The sequence below is a fragment of the Uloborus diversus genome, chromosome 9 (assembly GCF_026930045.1).
Source record: "Uloborus diversus isolate 005 chromosome 9, Udiv.v.3.1, whole genome shotgun sequence".
NCBI classification, from domain to species: Eukaryota; Metazoa; Arthropoda; class Arachnida; order Araneae; family Uloboridae; genus Uloborus; species Uloborus diversus.
In genome coordinates this window covers 136730616-136751673 of record NC_072739.1, presented here as the reverse complement: position 1 = coordinate 136751673, position 21058 = coordinate 136730616, and the positions used below count along the sequence as shown (strand labels likewise).

The 21058-nt window shown below is 33.8% G+C and overlaps 1 protein-coding gene across 1 annotated transcript in view; it reads left to right on the top strand.

The window, feature by feature from the left end:
* The first annotated feature begins 507 nt into the window (after window positions 1-507).
* The window catches only part of LOC129229393 (putative tricarboxylate transport protein, mitochondrial), a 46186-nt gene continuing 25635 nt past the window's right edge, over window positions 508-21058 (top strand). Inside the window, exon 1 of the mRNA XM_054863691.1 lies at window positions 508-835. Within this exon, the coding sequence (XP_054719666.1) occupies window positions 715-835 (121 nt within the window). The 5' untranslated portion in view covers window positions 508-714. The remainder of the gene's footprint in view (window positions 836-21058) is intronic.

Below are 21058 nucleotides of genomic sequence, written 5' to 3'. Positions count from 1 at the left end.
ACACTCTCATGATTGCGAAAAACATAATTTGAATTCAAGATATCAAAATTCAAATTAATATTTCTCTTTTTTTTTTTCGCGGTTTTGCAAGGAGACGACACGGGCGACCATAACATTCCAGATGCTTTTTACAGCTCAGTACATGGATCAGAGTCCCAGTGATTCGAAATTACTTTTTGAACTCTGAGGACAAACTTTTCTTTGTTCTCCCAAACTGAACTTTGAAACACCTATTTTTGATTAGTTTTGTGATTAAGAAATTCAAACATGTAAATTATTTTGAAATGATTTCACACATTGCGTCACGAGGAGGAGAGGTGTTGTTCTAGAATTATCCAATCAGGCAGTGCCATTGAAATTCACGTGAGGGCAAAAACCAATCCTCTTTCAAGCAGATTTTTCTGCACATCGAAATTTAAAGGGAAAAAGTGTTTTTCCCTGTAGGGAATATCAGGAATTAGAGTGTTGATGGTTTGGCAACACTGACCTACATAAACACTTCTTGATTCCCGATGGAAGCTTGTTGAAACATCAGATTTTCCGATTAAATATTTATTTTTCCGGGTAGTAATTTTACGTGTTTTCGCACCTAAGTTTTAGGTGTCGAAAACCTGCATCCATTTTATCCACTCTTCGAGGCGATGAGAGCTTTTTAGGTTTTCGGACATTAAATTATATCAAATCTATCTGTGATATATATTTCCTGGCCTGAAAATGAATAATAAAAATAATTTCAAGAATCCATTTGGCCGGCCTACAATGGTAACATCTGGTGCTGCAATGACCAGCTCTAGTTTTTTGCCATCTCAGAAAACTTTGAAAGGCGTCCTTGCCGGTAAGTTGTCAATTAGTTTCTCGTGCTGAGATTTCATTTGAAAACTTTGTTTCTTCCATTGCCATTATTTAATTGTTTAATTAAATAATTATTTTAAATTGAATTGATTGACGCTGAGTACTGTTACTACGAAATACGTAGAACGTTATTTATATGAAAATATCAGCGGCCACTTAATTCGATTCGTTTTAAGGATTTTCATTCTAAATTTTTTTCAGTTTTAAAGTTACAAGCGTATTTATAAGCATTGAATCCGTGCAAAGCTCTGTGAAGGTTCATTCAGGAGAATATCTCACAAAATTTTGTACTCGGTAGCGGAAAACCAATCGATTTAGAATGTTTTAAGGCTCTTTATCATATCAGATTCTTATCGATAACTGCTTGTATTTCTTATTTTTTGTGAAGTTATGAACGTGATCATTTTATATTGAAAAGGAAGATACAGTTGAAGAAACAGAGCATTTGTTGCAAGACACAGAATGACTATTAATTTGTTTGCTATATTTTATATTGATACAGGTGTCTGTCCAGAATTTTTCACAAGGTCCTATTTTAAGATTTTTTTTGTGAAAAATATTTTTTAAAATTTCAAAATGTAAACCAGAAGTAATCTATCAATATAGATTTTTGGTTTGCTTACACTCATTTATTAAACAGGGGTGATTGTGTTCCGGTATTTTACCGGATTTCCGGTATTTTCATGAATATCATCTTCAAAAATACCGGAACCATCCTATATTTTCAGAAAAACCCGCTTTTGTAAAATTTAGGTCGATGTTTAATGAAACGCCGAAAGTCCAAATTTAAGACGTTTCGTTTGGTATAAAGCGTAAGCTACCGTCATGTTTTGCAATCTCTATGGCAATTATTGAAGAACAGTTGGGGTGAGAGATGGAATAAAGGCTAGATAAGAAGAGAAAGGAGCCTTACTTGATATTTTCCCCCTTAATATTTTCTTTTCAAGATGTCTAATATCGTTTCTCTGTTGCATATCTTAATATGCAGATGATGTAACTAGGGTTGCCCATTCCCCCCCGATTGCGATGGCACCCCTCAATTTTACCAAGCCCCCCCTTTTCCCTCAAGAATTGCCACCCACTAATAAAAAGACTTAAATTCTTTTAAATTAATTTCTCCAAAAGTTTCTGTGGTATAATCTGCTTCATGACGCCCCCCTCCCCTCCCGACACAAACACATGAAAATCCTTGCTATAACTATATTATTAGATTAAATTGCTAAAATATTTATTCACCAAAATGGCCTAATGCTTTTCTCTGTTGTAGATGCTTATGTAATAGATTTTACAGTCCCCCCCCCCCCCATTAAATGTTGAATTTAAAGACTTATATATATCGAAAATATCGATATTTGGAGAGCGATATATCGTGGCATTTAAATTCGGATATCGCCTAGCCCTATTGCGCAGTGATCATAATACATTCTGCCCCTTTTGCCCCAAACTTATTTAATTCTGAAATATTTATGCACTTTTAGAAAATGAATGTAATAAATGGTTAAGGATTCAGATACTATGGAGGAAAATAAAACCTTCTTTGAAAAATTTTTAGAAATGAGAAAAATTAAAAGAATTTAATTCTCTCCATGCACATGGACATATTAAGTCCAATTAAAACTTCGAGTTTTAGCCCCAACAAATAATTATGTATATAAATAATGTGTGCATACACTTAATGTGTATATGTATGCCCATCAAAATACTTTTTCTTCTTGGAAAAAAGTTCAGGTTTTCATGGAGTCACAATCACCCCTGATTAAAAAATGAGTCCATGGAAAGTCTGATTTGATCAATCGAAATTTTGTGAAGGAAATTTTTATAGAGGTTTAAAAAAAAAAACCCGCATTCATATTCTACACAAACCATTAAAAATCTAAATGAGTCACACAATCACTTGTGGTAAAAAAGTGATGCATAAATATATTGTTGCTAACATAAAGGTTTTTAAAAAGTTATTTGTTTTTCTCAAATAAAACTCAAAAAATTTTTTGTGGTCTAGTTTTTATTCTTCTGCAACCTGGATCAGGTTGGCCAGTGTACCCTGACTCAATCCGTGATTTGAGACAACTATTCAGTTTCCTTTTTTTGGGGGGAGGGGGGGCTTGTTTGTAATTGAATTTCTTGTCTAGAAACTAAAATTAACTAATTAACTTATGGTTAAGATTTGGCAAATAACAGGCTTCAGGTTGCCCAAGATGACTAAAAACCATGCCTTGACCACTGTTTTTTTCCAAAAGAAGAATCTTTTGGCAACCATGTAACTCTGAAAACTCTGAGTTAGTCTGGTGCCTAAAATTTTTTCCTGGCTCCTAAAATTTTATTGCTTATGATTATAGAAATGATTTTTTTAAGAATCAGGGCATCACACAAAAGAAAAGTCCTAATGTTCTAGTTATTTTATGTTTGAGTTTTTAACTTTTTATTTTAGTTGTGTGTTTCTTCGAGGTTGTGCTGTTATTTACCTATTCAATCTTTTTTTGCATAGAAGATTATTAGAATATATAATAAAAATGTAGCTTTGGCCTGTGTTCTTTCTAAATAATATTTACTGCCAAACATATGCTAGCTTGCTACATGTATTTGGTAAAACATAATGCTCAGCAATTGTTGGAGATATAGTATTGTTGAATAATTCAAATGTTCTCATATTTCGACTACTGCCTTGGCAGCAGAATTTCTTTCAGCAATCTGCAATGCTGATTCAAAATCCGAAAAATAGTCAGCAAGATAAACCGGTAAGGTAAATCGTAAAATCTAAATCTGCATAAATCCTTAAGCATTAGGTGTTAATCTTAAAAAATACTAGTACATGCTACCTGTGAATTATTGCCTAGAAAATACAGAAGTACAAATCTATTTTTTATTTGGGAAATTCAGGTTTTTTTTTTTCACCCTTGGCTAAGAAAAAGTTTGCAGACTTTCTTAAAAATCTGCAACATATATCTCAGTGGCATCATGTTTCTTCTACCAGGAGTCCTAAACCCCATGTTGAGCTCTCAAAAGCCTTTCTTAAATTTAAATGTACATTCAATTAAGATTATATTACAAGTTGATACACACCAAATGAATGTGGATGTTTACAGATCGATTCTTTAAGTATTACAAAATGACACTTTTTTTTATAGAATCTAGCCGTGGTAAAACTACCATGCCTAAAAGCCAATAAGATAATGAGTCTCCTTACTTTTATCTTTTTCATAGTCAAAAGTCGAACACGTGTGAGAAGCAGAAGTGCTGCCCTCATAATATTCCTGCACTAGTATATTTAGTTGTGAGTTCCTTCAATTACAAGAAGATAGGAACATAAGCTTGAAGGGGGGGGGGGGGAACTGGCACACATGTAACCATCTCACAACTTTCTACATTAAAAAAAAACATTGCGTTAATTCAATAAATATTTTTTTTATGAATGTTTTAACCCTTTTTAATTCTCTGTGTTTGGTAATATTATTTACCTTTTGTTTCGTGACATTAAATTTATTTATTGAGCGTACATTGTGTATGCTCAATAAATAAATGTAAAGTCACGGACCACCCTCTCTGATGTGAAATGATCTTTTTTCTTTGTATAAAATGCGTACACACCTTTTAAAAAAAACAACCTATTAAAGTTTCTTCGGAATTTAAAAATTTTCGGCAAATCATTAAATTAGATTTACCGTTCCAGGGTGGCGACAGATCAGGGAGGTCAGGGAAAAGTCAGGGAGCTTTATCACTCAGGGAAATATCGGGGAATTTCGAAAAAATAACAAAAAATTCAGGGAAAATTGATTAAATGAAGAAATTTTTTTTTCTTTCCAAAATGAAGTATTTTAATTCCCTACGAATATTCAGCCAATTATTTGTTTTAAAAATGTAAAATTAATGAGGTGTGATTATACACTGCCGCATATTTGTGCATCTCTTTTCCTGAAGGTCAAAGTATTCAATCTTAGGATTAGCTTCCTAAGATGGCTTCAATGACTGTAAAGTTTTTTATTTTAGCTAGCTTGAATTTTCCTTCCACGCTATGCAAAATAAACAACCCTACAGGACAAGAGAAGGCTGCCATTAATGATTTTGCTCCCTTGCCTTTATTCATTTTCTTGAAGTAATTAGCATACAGTTATCCTGATTTTAAGAAAAAAACTGTTTTTTAAATTAATGCTCATAAAATCTAAAAAGTTATCACTTGGCATTTCACATTTAATTGCTATAATTAAGTTTTGACTGAAAATCAAATTTGTTTTTTGCCATGGTATATTCGCTGTCACTTTAGATTACACGGTGTTTTTTTTTTTTTTTTTTTCAGACTTGAAAACTTTTTTATTTTAAAACCATATACATATATATTTTGAAATTAATAATTGTTTTTGCATTTCAATGTTGTTTGTTACTATGGTAATCAAAGATTTTTTTTTTTTTTTTGACAACTAATGAAATCATTTGAAATTGAGTTATGCATACATAAGTAAATATTTTTATCATTTTTTAACAGTTAAAATGCTGTATTCATTCATTAAAACCTAAGTTCTTGATTAGATAAAAGCTCAATATGACTGGTTGTTGAAAGATTTCAATTTGTTTTACATAACGATATCTATTCTGCCGTGTGCATGTAAAGGGCAGTAACTGCAAATTTTTCACTTTTTTGCATTTTTATTATCTATCAGGGCCGGATTAAAGGGAGGGCAGGCGGGGCTACTGCCCCTGGGCCTCCACAACAAAGTGGCCTCCACAATAAAAAAATTTTCAAAATATCCTAACTTTCACCGGTCGAAAATATCGGATAAATACATATATATCAAAATATTTGGATATATATCAAAGTATTGGATATTTTCGAAAATATGATGATCTTTTCGAACCCTGATTAGGGGTCTCCACTCCTTCGTTGCCCCGGGGCCTCCACACTTCCAAATCCAGCCCTGTTATCTATCGTTAGTTATATTTAATGTACAGGCTCACTTATTTGGTTTCCGCTGAAAAAGAGGTGCGAAAAAAACGTCTAATACCAACATTTTCCTTTTGTTAGTACTGAATCCACCACACATTTCTTCAAATATCTCAAACTAATTTCTGCAGATACTGCCGTTTACATGCACATGGCAGTATTATTTACGCAAGTAAAACTACATTACTTCTATACTTTAACTATCGCTTGTTAATCTTGCAGCAACAATTATACTGCTTGAAAATTCAATTCAAGATTATTTCCATTAAAATTTTTTAGTTTTATCATGATTAGATATGTCTTTAAGAGTAGTTTGAATAATTTCTTAGAATTCTTATTTTTACTGGTTCCTGAAAGTAAAGTATTTGTTTTAGATTTGCGATAATATTTCCTTGTCGATAATTTAATATACTATTTTTACCAAAAAAAAAGGAGCATCTCTTCAAAATATATTTTGAATTAACAGCTTAAGCCGTTTTAAACACTGCATTTTATTTAATATGCAATGCTTTTCAGGTAGGGCAAAGAAAGGAAACCATTATCATTAGTAATGTAAATCAGGGAAATTTGTTGAACTTAATCAGGGAAAAGTCAGGGAACTTTTTTTTCCAGTTCCTGTCGCCACCCTGAGTTGCTTTAAAACTCTAGCGAGTGAAGCGACTTTTACTGCAATTTAAAATATTTTCTCAAATAAAAAAAATAAGACATCTGTTGTAAATCAAAGTAATGACAGTATAGAGGGCACTGATTGCTCCCGATCTCTGATATGCGTAGTTTCGATGGTAGAAACGAACTTTGTGTTGTTAAGTGTAGATGTGTTGTGATTGTTGTCTGAAAATAAATATGGTTTTAGAAATGTGTAAGTATTCACTTAAAGGGTAACGAGGCAATTTTGTAGTTGGATTAAACAAGAACTGGATGAATAGTCCAAATGAATAACATCAAATGATATCTTTCAAATGTAAAAATAGTTCCGCAACTTTATTGTTTATTGGCAAACTCGCCCAGAAACCACGCTATCATAATCCATCTGTCTAAGGAAAAAAAAATCCTGTGAAACATTCAAAAATTATTGTCTGAAAAAAAGAAGAAAATGTCGTACATTTCACTTGGATAAACACAAATCAAAACTTTCTTTTCTTTCAAAACAAATCGCCAAAACAATGAATTACATTTACGGTTGCTTTAAACCAATAATCCTAGACTGAACTACTTAGCGTCTAATGCGCCAAGCGACCACGCTACCGGAACCCAGCCGGTGAAACAGATGTTTTTTTGGCATTAATGTTTCGCCAAACAAACAAAACAGTATGAAATCACATTAACAGTAGCTTTCAAATCTTTATATATTTGGAGCTGCATTGCCCGGTCTGCCTTGAGAATAAAAATTGTGTCAAGTGACATATATTCAACAATCAGACTTAAATAAAAGAAAGAAAAAACACCATGCAAAATTACACATCCAAACAATGACGACAGATCTTAAAGTACTTTTAAGAAATTAAAATGCGAAAGACGGATTTTCAAAGCGTAACCATGGAAACACGAAATAAAATAAGTTTTAGAAATTAAATGCAAAATAAGGAAAGAAATAATGGATTCAAAAAGCGTAACCATGGAAACACGAAAATAAAATGGTTGACAACCTGAATCAAAATGACATTTTTCTAATTTGATTTAAAAACGCTTGTAACTTTTTTCCTTTGAAGATAGAAGCTAAGTTTTTCAACCATAGGTCGAGGGAGGTCTGGAGTAAAAAATGTCGCTTTTTCCAATGGTGTCAAAAAGAAAACTGTGGGACAATTTCTTCACTTTTTATTGATTGCTTTAATGAAGAAAGTAGTGCCTAAATTTCAGTTAAGCTTAAAAAAAGTTGAGGCTAAAAACGCAAATTACTCCCGCCGTAATTAAGTTAGAGCATTGAAACAATTTGTTTAGAACTCAGAAAATTCTACCCTTTTCAACGATATATAATCATTTATGCAAGTAATTTTTCACTCCCATATTCGGGAATTTATGTGAAATTTGGGCCTAAATTGGAATAAAAGAAAACTATTTATCGGATTTTTTCGGATTATAGCCTATGTCACTCAGCAAGAAAGCACCTTTCATATAGTGAAGGAATTTTTTAAATAGGTGCAGTGGTTTCGGAGATTACCTCGAACATATAAACACACAAAAATCCGCCCTCTCTCTTTATAATATTAGTATAGACTCATAAAATTATTAGAAATATAAAAATTTTAATTCATATAAAAAGTGCCTAGTTTAAATATTAAACGTTGGTCAGAAAATAAGAAAATTTCATATGACTGTGCACCGACTAATGCATATTTTCGCATTTTTTTAAATTTCTGAATCATATAATTCTGTACAAGTGACTAACAAGAAAAATGAGTAAAACAGCTTATGCTTAAGATTAACTCCATTAAAGTTGATAAAATTAGTAAATGAAATATTTAATATATTAAAGAGGAAGTCATTACTATGTCTAAATTGACAGATGAACCTACTCCTGAGAATTATATTCACTCCATGATGTGGGGTGGGACAGAGCCGGATCTGCAGGGGGAGTAGGGATGGGGCAAGCCGGGGTTCTTGCCCCGGGCGGCATCTTTTTCTTTTTTTTTCGCCCTCGAACCTGTTTGCCCTTGGTTCCTTTTTTCTGCCCTTGAATATGCGTGACTTCCACTTTTTTTTTTCATGTGCAGTCAAACCTCTGCGTCTTTGTCTTTTTGCACATACCTGGATTCCCGAAGGGCTTTGGGAGTCCAGATTGACGCCCTCTTGGGGGCCTTAGTCCACCTCCAGGTGCTTCCGGCAGGAAAAAAAAGCTTATTTTAGAAAAATTCAGAAAATGCAAGAAATATTAAACATTTAAAATCTGAAACTAGAAAGAAAAAAAAGAGAATTTGTAAAGTTTTCCTTTACAAATATTCTGACTCGCCCTTTTCTTAGAACTGGGGGGGGGGGGGGATGAGCCTGTAAATTTTGCCAGAGGCATTTGCAAGCACCAGCGAGTAAACATATGGCTCTCCGTCATAAGCGCAAAAAGGAGAGAAACAGTCTTGTCCCCAAAATAAAAGAAAAAAAAAACTGCTAACTTTGTTCCAGATGGTGCGCGCAAGAGGGGCCGCAAACCACAAATGGCTTGACTGTGCCGAAAAAGACTTAAAAACTGTTGGCCTCAGTGGATGGAGGAAATCTGTTTCTGACAGGGCAGGATGGAGGAAACTGATTGAGACGGTCTTGGCCTGCCCTAGGCTGTAGTGCCGAAAAAGAAGAACTTTGTTCTGTAGTATTTATTATGCAGCTATAAAATACAAGTATTTGGAGATTTTGGTGTAACATCTGACCGGTATTACACAGAACAAGGCATTAAAACAGCAGAAGAATACTTAGTTTAGGTATTACGAAGAGGATCATTCTGTAAATAGTATTTAGATTAACTTAGATTATAGTTGAATCAGGCTAAGAGCATTAACATTGAGAATTTCCTACTAACTAGCATAAATGTTAAGGATCGTATATTGAGATCTTATTTTAACGCAAACTTTCAACGACATTTTATTGACAATCGGCTTAGATCCATATGACAGTGGTGCAACCAAGGGGGGAGGGGGTGGCACAGGGCCCACCCCTCCCCAGAAAGCCCAAGTATTATTTTTTCAATAACGTTCCATATTGTTAAAGAGCACGCGCCTTGGGAAAACGAAATAATTTTAATAGGAAAAAGTATAGAATGTTGCAAGAAAATCTAAAGTCTTAAAAATGCACCACTTCGGATGCCCCCTTCCAATAGCCAAAACTATTCAAGAGCGTCTCAAATCTTGTTTCCAGGGCTTCAATTTCGCAAAATTCCAGGTGACCTCGCCTTCTAACAACATCGAAAATCGTTTAAGACTGCTTTTTTAGGAAATACAATTTTGAAAAACTGCTGAGCCCTAAACGTTACTAAATGTGATCTACAGTCACATTTTTCATACTTCAATTCTGGAAAAATTCCAAACAAGGCCCTCGAACCTTCTTTCTCTAATTCCATCCGATTCGACTAAAATTGGGTTTTAAAAACAACAATTGTATGAAGCGCTTAGCATGTAATCCCCTTAAAATAGAGGGAATCTGAAAATGAAAACTAAAATTCCAGTAAATAAATAAAGGGGAGAGCTTTAAACCCCTCTTCCCAGTATCACTAAATGTTGCTTTAAAAATTTAGATTTTAGGACTTCTATTTCGAAATGTTTTTTGGGGAGATCCTCAGAGCACCTTCCTTAACATCATCAAAGTTTGTCGGTAACTGCGTTTTGAAATGATCAATTTCACTCTAGTTAAAAAAAAAAGAAATGAAAAAAGATCGGAAATAGACCCCAAGTCCCCTCCCTTTAACCAACGTTAAAAAATATCGCCTATAATAGCGTTTTTAAAACTTCAGTTTCTACAAATTTCCTCAGAAATCCTCATGAAAAATTCCTCCCCGTAACATCCCCAGAGACACTCTAAACCTGCTTTCTTAGGACTACAATTTCAAAAATTTCTCTGGGGGAGAGCGGCTGAAACCCCCCGTTCAGATAGGGAAAATTTCAAGTGTGCCTTCTTAAAATATCTGTTGCTCTTTCTGCAAGTGTAGCAGCAAAGGTTTACAAACAACTTGAACAAAACTTTTAAAATGTACTTTTTAGATTATATAGATATTAGATTTTTACTTACCATACTTTTTAAACTTAAATTTAAACATGTTTCATTGCATTTACTATCTGCATTTTTTTTATTATTTGTAAATGAATATGTGATATACAATAAATAAATAAATATTTATTAATTTATAGCAATAGTTAAAACGCAGCGCAATCAAATCGGTTAAGTATTAATATAGATACGAGCATTCATGAAGGCGGACTGCCGCCATCTTTGATGACGTCAGTCTAGAAAATGTACCAGATGGAAGATGTCCAACCTTCCAAGTCCAAAATACTTTCTAGGACACAAATTGAACATTTTTGAAAAAAAAAAAAAAATCTCCCTACTCAAATTTTCCAACACGTGTGCTGTCAGATTCTGGACTAAGTGGCAAAAATTAGAAGATTAAAAATAAAGCATCTGAATACTGAATTCGTTTTCGGAAAAAAAAGTTTAGAGGGTTTTTAATTGCAATTTTAATTAAACCCTGTCGTACTTTACAGTTTATTAAAAATACTAAACTGTAACTCGATAGACAAAAATTTAAAGCAAGATGAATGTGTGTGCGAGGGAGGGGGATTGCATTTTGAAGCTTTGCCCCATCTGGGAAACTTCCTAGATCCGGCACTGCGGTGGGGAGAGAGGGGGGTTCGGACGTGGCTAAATCGCAAAAGCCATCATTTGGCGGATCAGGAGGGCTTCATTACCCCCTCCTTCACACACAAATTTCAGGAGCATAATATTAATATGCATCTGCGTGTGTATTTTTTGCTTTCTTTCCACAGTAGCCAAAAAAATAACGCTAAAATTAAAAAAAAATAAATAAAAGAATCGCATGTGTGTGGTTGGGTGTGGTCAAATCGATAGAATGATTAAAACCGTTTAAAATTGAAATTGCTTAATTGCCCATCTTCATTTAAGTTATAGATCATTTTTAATGGAAAAAAAAAAGAAATAGAGTGAACTTGTAAACTAAGATAAATTTAATTTGGTAAAAATCCTTATGTGCAATTTATTCTTTTGAAGGAAGGATATCTTCAGAGGAAAGGCGGAGGGGATGGGGATATCAAAGGGTTCTAACGATTTTTCGGAATTGAGCTCTTGTAAACGCAGTTTTAGTCTATTTTTGATGGTGTTAGGAAAAGAGGGTTAGTGGGAGAGATTGGGAATTTTTTCAGAATTGATGACGAAAACCGTTTTTTATTTTTTTTTTTATTATTATTTTTTATTGTTAGGTATTAGTGGTATTTGGTTCCCATACAAATAATTTTATTCAAAATTTAAATCAATTTTTCTTTGGTGAATTTAGGAAATAGGGGGCTTCCGCGACACATTTCCCGTGATTGAATTTGAAAAAACGCAATTTTTCGACTGTTTTTGATAGCAATAGACGAAAGGGAGTTGGGAGCGTTCCCTCCACAAATTTTGATCAAAACTGAAGTTAGTTTTAGGCTATCTTTGTAAAAGAAGGATTTGAGAATTCTCCCAAAGAATGTTACTGAAAACGAAATTTCAAGTTATACAGGGAGTTTAAGGAAAGGCATTGGGAAAATGACCCTCTTCCCTAGAAAAATTTTGAAATTGAAGTTTTAAAACGCGGTTTGATGCTATCATCGGAGACATTATGCAACTGTTAAAGTAAGGAGGCGGATACAGATTTGTTTTGTAAAATATTCGAAATATGAAATATTAAAGACACAAGCTATCTTTAGTACTAACATTAGGTATAGAGTGGTAGTTCGGAGCCCTTCCCTCGGAAGGCTAAAAGCACATTTTAGGTTAAATGATAGAAGGGTTCGGAGCAGTTCTCTAAATGTTTTTGATATTGAAGTTTTAAGAACCCAATATTAAGAAATTTGTTGAGAAGTGGGTGGGTACTCTCCTTTAGAAGTTTGTCAAAATTGAAAACCTAAAAATGCACTTTCAGGGCATGTTTGGTGATAGTGGCTGAAAGCAGGACCGGCTCTAGTAGTTTTCCCACCCCAGGCAATGTTGACAAATGACAAGTGCCGCCCCCTGGTTTTTATAATATACGTATTATATATTATTTTTTACTCATCGGAGCATACTCTCACGTAATGTTGCAGTTTGAGCTGCAAAAAAGAAAAAACAATTGAGGGTCAAATTTGAGTTTTTCAGTTTTTTAACCGAGCCTGGAAGAGAATGAATTTAACAGTTCTCGCGTGAAATTTTCGTAGTTGAAGATCTAAAAATGCAATTCTAGGCTGCCTTCGGGGATAGTAGGAAAGGAATCTTTGATTCTGAAAATTTAAAAGCACAAATCCTAAAAACATATTTTAGCGTTCTTTTTAGCGATGTTAGAAAAGAAAAGAGTATTACCATCCGGAAATTTTTTAGTGATGTTCAAAAATCATTATTTTTGGCTAAGTTCGGCCAAGTTTTGGAAGGAGAGGCGGAAAAGTCACTTCCTTCCTTTATATTTTCGAAGTAGTCCTAAAAAGGTACTTTTTCGTCATCTTAAAATCTTTGGTCATTTGATATTGGTCAAGTTCTTCACCTTCAGAAGTTACCGCCCGGAATAGGATCTCCTCAATGCAAACAACTAGCAAAATTAAGAGGCGTAAGATAAGAGGTAACACTAGCTTTATGCTCAATGCTGAGAGAAAAAAAATGTCGCCAGAGAAATATTTTTTGAAGATAAAAAATAATTATGCTTGGAAAGAAAACTCAACGCATCGTTTCTACTTTTTTAGGGGGGGGGGGGAGCTAATAGTCTAATGAGCTTTCGAAGGGGGCATTCCCTCCTTCCTTCCCTCCCCCCACCCTCACTTAACTCCGCCTATGTATAAAACCAGGGACAGATATATAAGGGAGGGCGGAGGGGCGGAGGGTGCGATCGCCCATCCCTTGAAGGACTCTCCAACGGTAATTTTTCGAAAATTAAGTTCAAAAATGCAAATTTGCACGAGTTTCATTGATGTTGGGGGAAGGGAAGTTTGGGTTTGGGATCCTCTTCCGGAACTGTTTTAAAATTGAAGTTCAAAACTTTTGTGATCAATTTTTTGAAATCAGCTTACATAGTATAAAGTAAGTAGTGAAAGTCAATCGCCCCTCCCATGAAAAATTTCTGGATCCGCCCTTGTATAAAACAGTTTCATTTGTTCAAAAAGTAAGTAGAAAATAAAATAAATTCAGGGGGAAAGTAAATTTTTAAAGTAATGAAATATAAATCTTAAGAAAGATATCGCAAATGAATGCAGTGCTGATTCTTCGTCCTACAAAGCTATCAACTCTAAAGCTACGAGGATCAGTGTTATCGCTGTAGTTGTTGAGTCATGACATTTCGCGTAACTTTTGCTTCATCGTGATAGTGAAAGAAACCTTTCCAACAATGCTGTTCCGAAATTAATAATGAAGTGCTCGAAGTAAAAACCCAGTAATTCAAAACATTCTACGTTGAAGTTCTTTGCAGCTGCTCTTGATAGGCGCTAATTTCTTTTTTCCACCGAGTCCAGATAAAAACGCAGGAAAAAAAAAAAAAAAAACCTTGGCTTCTCGTGTACGATCTCACAAGATAAATATTCATAAATCAATCTGATCTCTCAACGTAACCTAAATTTAGCCCCAGAAAAGCCTCCCTTCGATGATGACGTGTTAATCAAAACTTCGGAAGATTAGATTTTATTTGTAGGAAGTCTGATATAAAAAACGTGGCAGTGTGCTTGGTTCACTTTCCCTCCCCCCTCTCTTCATTTCACCATAATTATTTGTTAATTCATGCTTTATTACTTGTCTTAAAAGTAGTATTCGCGTAATAAGTAATCGTTGGAACCGCTTTTTCGAACAAAACTTTTCTGGATCATTTGCTTTGAATGTACAGTCGACTCCCGCTGCAACTCGATTCGATTTACGCGAAATGGCTACAACGCGAGTTTTTCGACAGAAACGAATTTTGAAGCTAACTCAAATTCCTCACCCGCAACACGAAATTTTTTTAAAAGTTGTGTTAACTTCGTTATTGGCTACTAAATATTGATTTCGTGAATGGACTTGCATCCCTGACAGCGGAAGTTCCCACAGCATGCAGTCTACACAGCGCTTCGTTAGATATTGTTGCGATTTCGATGCAACTTCAAACTTTCTTTAAATGACGACACAGTTCTTGAGAAAACACAGGAGAGTTATTTAACACTATTTACAAGAAATATCCTTAACAACTGCTAAATTAACCATAGCAATTAGGCAAATATCAATTAACACCGTAAACTCAACAGTCCCACATGTATTCACATCAAAATACGCAGAAACACAGCGCAAAGACTAATACACACTTTCAGCAAGACGCTGAAAACGAGACTCCAACTATTAAAAAGCAAACTGACTTCTCCATTCACAAGACGCCCGGCGTTTTATACGGAGCGAAGAAATATTTTGAAAATCCTACAAAGTTCTACAAATTTGTCATATTTTCTTTTTATTCTATTCACATCTTATCGTTCAGAAATGGGGAGACCGTGTACTTCTGTCGAATGTTGGGGGGTTGTATGTACATTACAAGAAACTATTTACAGGTTACGTTACTAAGATAATTTTAGATGAAAGATAATGGAATAAACGCCAAATTTAGCTAGATTACAACAAATTAATCACAAAAATAATTACTACTTACAGAATTTGTAACATTATCAAACAACCACTTAGCATTTTTCATTTATGTTTTTCATTCTAAATATTAAAGTTCTTAAAATGTAATGGCACCTTGTCCCGCTGTTTCATCTAAAGTTTGCGAAGATGGAAAGAAAAAGAAATTGTTTCTAGCAAATAAAGGAAAGCAGAAGATTTTTTATATGTTAGAGCAACTAAAAAATGCGTTGAATGCAGCACGACAATAAGTATAAGAAAAACTCCCACGTTCCCTACGTACAGTTTAAAATCAAGGAAAAAGAAAAGATATCCGTAAATGTTCAGAACTTAATTTCAATGTTGAAACTCGCAGAGGGTGAAAGTTAAAGAGAGCAGGAAGAGAGGTGTTGCCCTAAATGTAAACGTTGTAAAAGAAAAGGCGAAGCAAATGTATTTAAAAATTAAATGAAAATAACGATCTGATCATGGTGCATAAATCATCATCATCTTCAATTCATAAATTTTATTACTGTATCTTCTGAACAGTACTATTACAGTACAGCCTTTTATTATTGCTGTATACTGTATGTTTCGTGCTGTTTTATTTTATGTCTCTCCCTCCTATTAATCATTCATTTTGTGATCTTCACAGTATTTAATGTTGAATAAAGCAGATATTTCTTTTTTTTAAATACAGTAAAAGTTCGGTTCTTTATCTAAGAAAGTAGTGTATAGTTTAGGGATGGTTTAAAGCAGTTTTAGGATTGTTTATAAGAGTCTAAAAGAACTTGGCATGTTTCTATAAAAAAAAAAAAAAAATATTCATTCATTTTCTACAACGCGAAATTTCGACCTTAAGCGAAGGCTCTTGGAACGCATCTCGCCTGCACTAAAAGAACATCGTTATCTTTTCATCGACACCACGGTTTGCGATCAAAAGCAAGCTTACCCATCACATTCATAGTGCACTAATATTTCACTGAGGTTGTATTCAACATCTATTTTTCGGTAATTTTGTACAAGTTGTTAAAAGTAGTAAAATTACCAATATTCATATCAAAATCTTATTGTTACAAATTCTGTAAATAGTAATTATTTTTGTGATTAATTTGTCGTAATTTAGCTAAATTTGGCGTTTATTAAATTATCTTTCATCTAAAATTATTGTAGTAACGTAACCTGTAAATAGTTTCTTGTAATGAATATACAGCCCCACGTATATTCGGCCGAAGTATACGGTCCCCTCATTTCTGAATGATAAAATTTGTGAATGGAAAGAAATAAAATAACGGTCTACGATTTTCGGAAATCTTGTGGAATATTTGAGGGTTCTCTTTCGATGTCTATAAATAGCGTAACGCATGATAAAAAGTCAGTCTCGATTGAGAATTTGGACTGAGAGCTCTGTTTATTGCGAGGCATTTCGCTGTTTTGTTTTGCGTATTTGAATGTAAATACGTGTGTAACCGTTGAGTTTACGGTGTTGATTGATATTTGCTTAATTGCTGATGATTAATTTAGCAGTTGTTAACGATCTTTTCTGTACATAGTGTAAATAAATCACCTGTGTTTTTCTCAAGAACTGTGTCGTCCTATCAAGAAAGTTGGAAGTCGCACCGGATCTGTAACATTATGTATTAAGATAAGTTTTGCTGCTACGCACAAAAAAGGAAACTGGGTGCTTGTCCAGCATTTTTAATCGTGTTCATTTGTGCCCCCCCCTTCCTATAGGGGCACATGGTGAACTATTATATATAATTTTAAAAACATATCATAAAAAAAATATTAAAAAATCCCTCGAAAAAAATCTCAAAAAAATTTCGTGACACAAAAGAAAAGACTGTCATGGAAACATTTTGCGGTAAAAAAAAAAAAAAAAAAAAAAAAAAGATAATATTTTTGGAGAAATAAGGAAATGAAAAAAAAAAAAGTTTGCAAGTACCCCCCCCCCTCCCACGTGTTGCAATTTTCTGCATATTTTTCAAATGTATTTTGACCTGGTGCAGTAGGATGCATTAAATTTTCAAATAAGAAAGAAAAAACGCTAAAAGCATAACCTAAATTCTGGTTTAATTTGCAAAAATTGAAATAAGATTTGCAGACACACGTTTCGGGGTAACGACGAAGCACTCGTCAGTTTCGTTTTGCAGACTTTAAAACTCAGGTGCAGCCGAAATTAAAAAAAAAAAATAAATAAAAATAAAAAATGTAATTGCTTTAGCTTTTCTTTCCTGCTAAGATAATTTTGCCCCCCCCCCCCCCCGCACCGATGCCGTTTTGGGAAATGATATGTAGAAACAGCAATGAACTTTCAGCACTATACTTTCAGTATCTGTGGCATTTAGATCTGGCGTCAGTTCAAACTCGACGGTTCATGGAACGTTCCACAGCCCTTGAACTTGGAAACGTAATCCATGTGTTTGCTTATTGTCTCCTCTTCGACTGTCAAGTATGCGACGATTACCGCGTTGAGTGATGATGTATTATTCTACACTTAAAAAAAAAAACATCTCTGAGCGTGTATTTATTTTTGATTTTTTTTTTAAACCTGAAGACGGTTTTATACGTTTTTGTGATAGTGTGATTTGTTGGTTTTTCTCACTTTATTCTGCTTTTCTGTTTATGATATGATATGATCTAAAATTAGAGTAAAAGTTTAAACTCCATTTTTGCGTCGCAGTGTTCAAATTGTGTGCTGTCCATCCATGGTGGTACCTTTACAGACAACAACACATACGATAACTTTACTTTCATTCAATAGTGCTTACTGTTTTTTAGTAATGTGAATTACGTAAGATCACACAAGAGTGTGAACGTCGCAAGAGAACTCGGTAGTAGGTGAAAGGTAGTTAAAATGAGTATTTCCGTAGTCGATATTTTCATGCATACGTTTATGCGATTACAGACGTGCTGAAAAATCTATTCGATTCATCCTGGAGACATCCAAGATTAGTATGGAAAATTAGGTTGAAATTTACCACAATACAAATGTGAAGTTAATTGACCCTCAAAACTAAAAAATTCACCATCGCCGAATTTTAAAACACCGTGATTGATTGTTAATGAATTTTTAAAAATCCACGCGCAAAAGTGCGCTCTTCTGAAACGTCACGAGCTTACGTCACAGGGTACTAATGGGCAGCCTTCCGCCAAAGATCCCTTGTTTTCGCTAGGGACATTTTGAGCGCGCTGACATTTTTATTTTTTAGAAATTCAATAATCCTTTTGAACATACTATGGAGGCCGGATTCGTTAAAGCACAATCTAAATAATCTTCCTCAAGCAACATCAGTGATGATATTCGAATATTTCCAAGAGGATGAGACATTTAATGTTCCTTAAATGCGAGGAGATAAGCCTTTTACGTTTCATCTTCGAAGCCAACTGCATGCCCTTCGGCTTCTCCTCTATCGGAAGAGCGCGTCCTCATCGGATGACGTCATTTCCTATGCCATTTGACGTCACAAGCGCTTGAACTTTAAAAATTAATTAAAAAAAACTACTTATCGTATCGCAATTTTTTTTTCACCTATGATGTTCATACATGTTACTCTATCATATAAAAATAAAATTGAAAAATCGAAAACTTCCCTATTTCATTAGTCCTCAATAAAGATCAATGGCCCTCTTAAAGCTACCCATCGCCTTGCTCATTACAGCCTGTTCCGGTTATGCACTTATACCAAAGTAATAATTTTTTCTCGAGACGTACCGAGTAGGGTAGACCAGGGGAAGTTTACGCAGTGCCCTTTTTTCAAAACGAATTATAACTGGAGAGCCCAACAGTCGTAACATATTGATGCTGATCCCTAGCAAATATCCTCACTAGTTTTTGAGCATCAATCGAGCTTCGGTCTAGCATGCAGAAAGAATAATCTGTTTTCTACCAAATCGAGTAAATATTGAGTTGAACGTTTTGAAGCTTATTGTGAATAAAGAATACTTAGTTAAAAAAGAAGAAATATATAAAAATTAGCACAACTTGATCCTTTTTTGAGAATTGTATTTGTATGAACTGAAATGTTATTAAACGTTTTTGCACGTTAAAAATAATCTAAACTTGGCGACGGGGCAAGTTTACGCGCCGACTCTGAACACCTTTACGCACGTGTGTCTTACTTCTGAAGGTGCCCTGACGCTTTTTTCGCTTTGAATTGTCTCAAAACTTTTTAATATTTTCAGGGTATTTAGTTTTGAAAATCACCATTTAATTTTTGAGTACAAATTCGTATCTTATAGTTTACAGTCATATAATGCTGTCTTCATACCCGATCAGCTTTTATTTTATACACTATTCAGTCTGTAATTAATATACTTTATTTTAACGATGGTTAGACATTATGTTCAAAACACTAACAGAACCACGTTAGGTGTCAAAATAAATATGCGTAAGTGCGCCCCGTGTCCGGGCCAAGTTACGCAACCGAATTTTGACTCCATTAAGTGCTTCATAAAACCACAATGTCTAAAATTTTTTAAGTTAAAACATAAAATTTAGAAAATTCATTGAAAAAAAAATCCGCGTAAACGTGCCCCGATCTACCCTACTCGGTAACTATTCCGTACTCGGACAAATTTTGATCAGGTACTCGGCCAATACCGACTAGTTGTAAAAAAATTAAATATTCTTCAAGACAATTTACAATTAATAAAAAAATGTTAGCATATAATACACTGCAATCATTAACAATTCAAATTTACAAGTCAAACTTAAATTTTGAAAATAATGAAGTTTGTTATGCTTCAATGGAGTAAATCTTTATTTTAATGTCCCCAAAGTTAATAAAAGTTATTTATTAAAAATAGGACAAAAAAGTAGGTATAGAAAATGAATTTTTTTAAATTATGAAATGGATTTTTGCTACTGACAAAATTATTAATAAGAAATATAAAAGTACCTTTGCGTAAAAAATAAAACCAAATAAAACAACATTAGAAGTACACATGTGCATGAACACTGCGGACACGTGTTTTGGCGTTGCACGGAATGCCTTTTTCAATGCATAAAATGCGAGCTTATGGATTGCGAGCATTTAGGGTGAGACATTCGACAAAAGTCAGATTTCTTTGTTGGATGTACATTCATTAGCTCACACTTTATGCACTGAAAAAGACGTTTTGTGTTTTTAACGTTATTTTATTTGCTTTTAAAAATTATTTTTCTTTGGCGGGCAAAAGTTTCATAGATTGATATAATTTGTTTTAATTATAACTTGATTAATCATACTTTTTATTTATTAATTTATTTTTAATTTTAAAAGTAACTTTGAAAAATATTGTATGGGCTTTGAGGTCTATACTACTATTCTAGTGAGTTCAAAATTTTTCATGTGTATATCGGTGGTTCTTAAAGCATAATTTGTAGTGAAAGGCCGAGTACTCGGTACTCGGCCGAAGTGCTGCTCGGTACGTCTCTAATTTTTTTCAGATTAGCCTGAGACTTGATAAAAACAACCTCTTGTCCTGCTTTCCATGCAAAAATTTAACCCATCAACATCTTTCATATGGAAATTTTAACAACTGAATCATATCCCCTCTGACTCCCCTTTGCTTTATTTTAGGATATACATATTAAGCCTTTTAGGTCTGATGTAATTTAAATCTGAAAGTACCGTTACTAGCCTAGAAGCCCTTCTTACAATTCTTTCCAGAATATCTTTCTTGAGATGAGGAGCCCAAAACTGTGCAGCATATACTCCAAATGAGGATTAACCAAACTTCTATACAAAGGTAGAAGAAATATTTGTTCAAAAATGTTTTCGTGAATATAAAACTTTTTCACTTGTATGAGGAAGTAAATGAGTAAATTGTACGGATTATAGCTCGAAAATGCATCGCGTTGGTTTTTTGAAGCAACAGGGTTGTTTGGTTTAAACTACGTTGGTTTAAACCATAATTTAAAAACTACGGTTGAAAACAATTGGTTTATTTTTAAAAAAAACCTTTTGTGCATAATTTTTTTTTTTCAAAACTTTTTTTTTTATTTAACTTTATTGTTTTCTCCATATTATT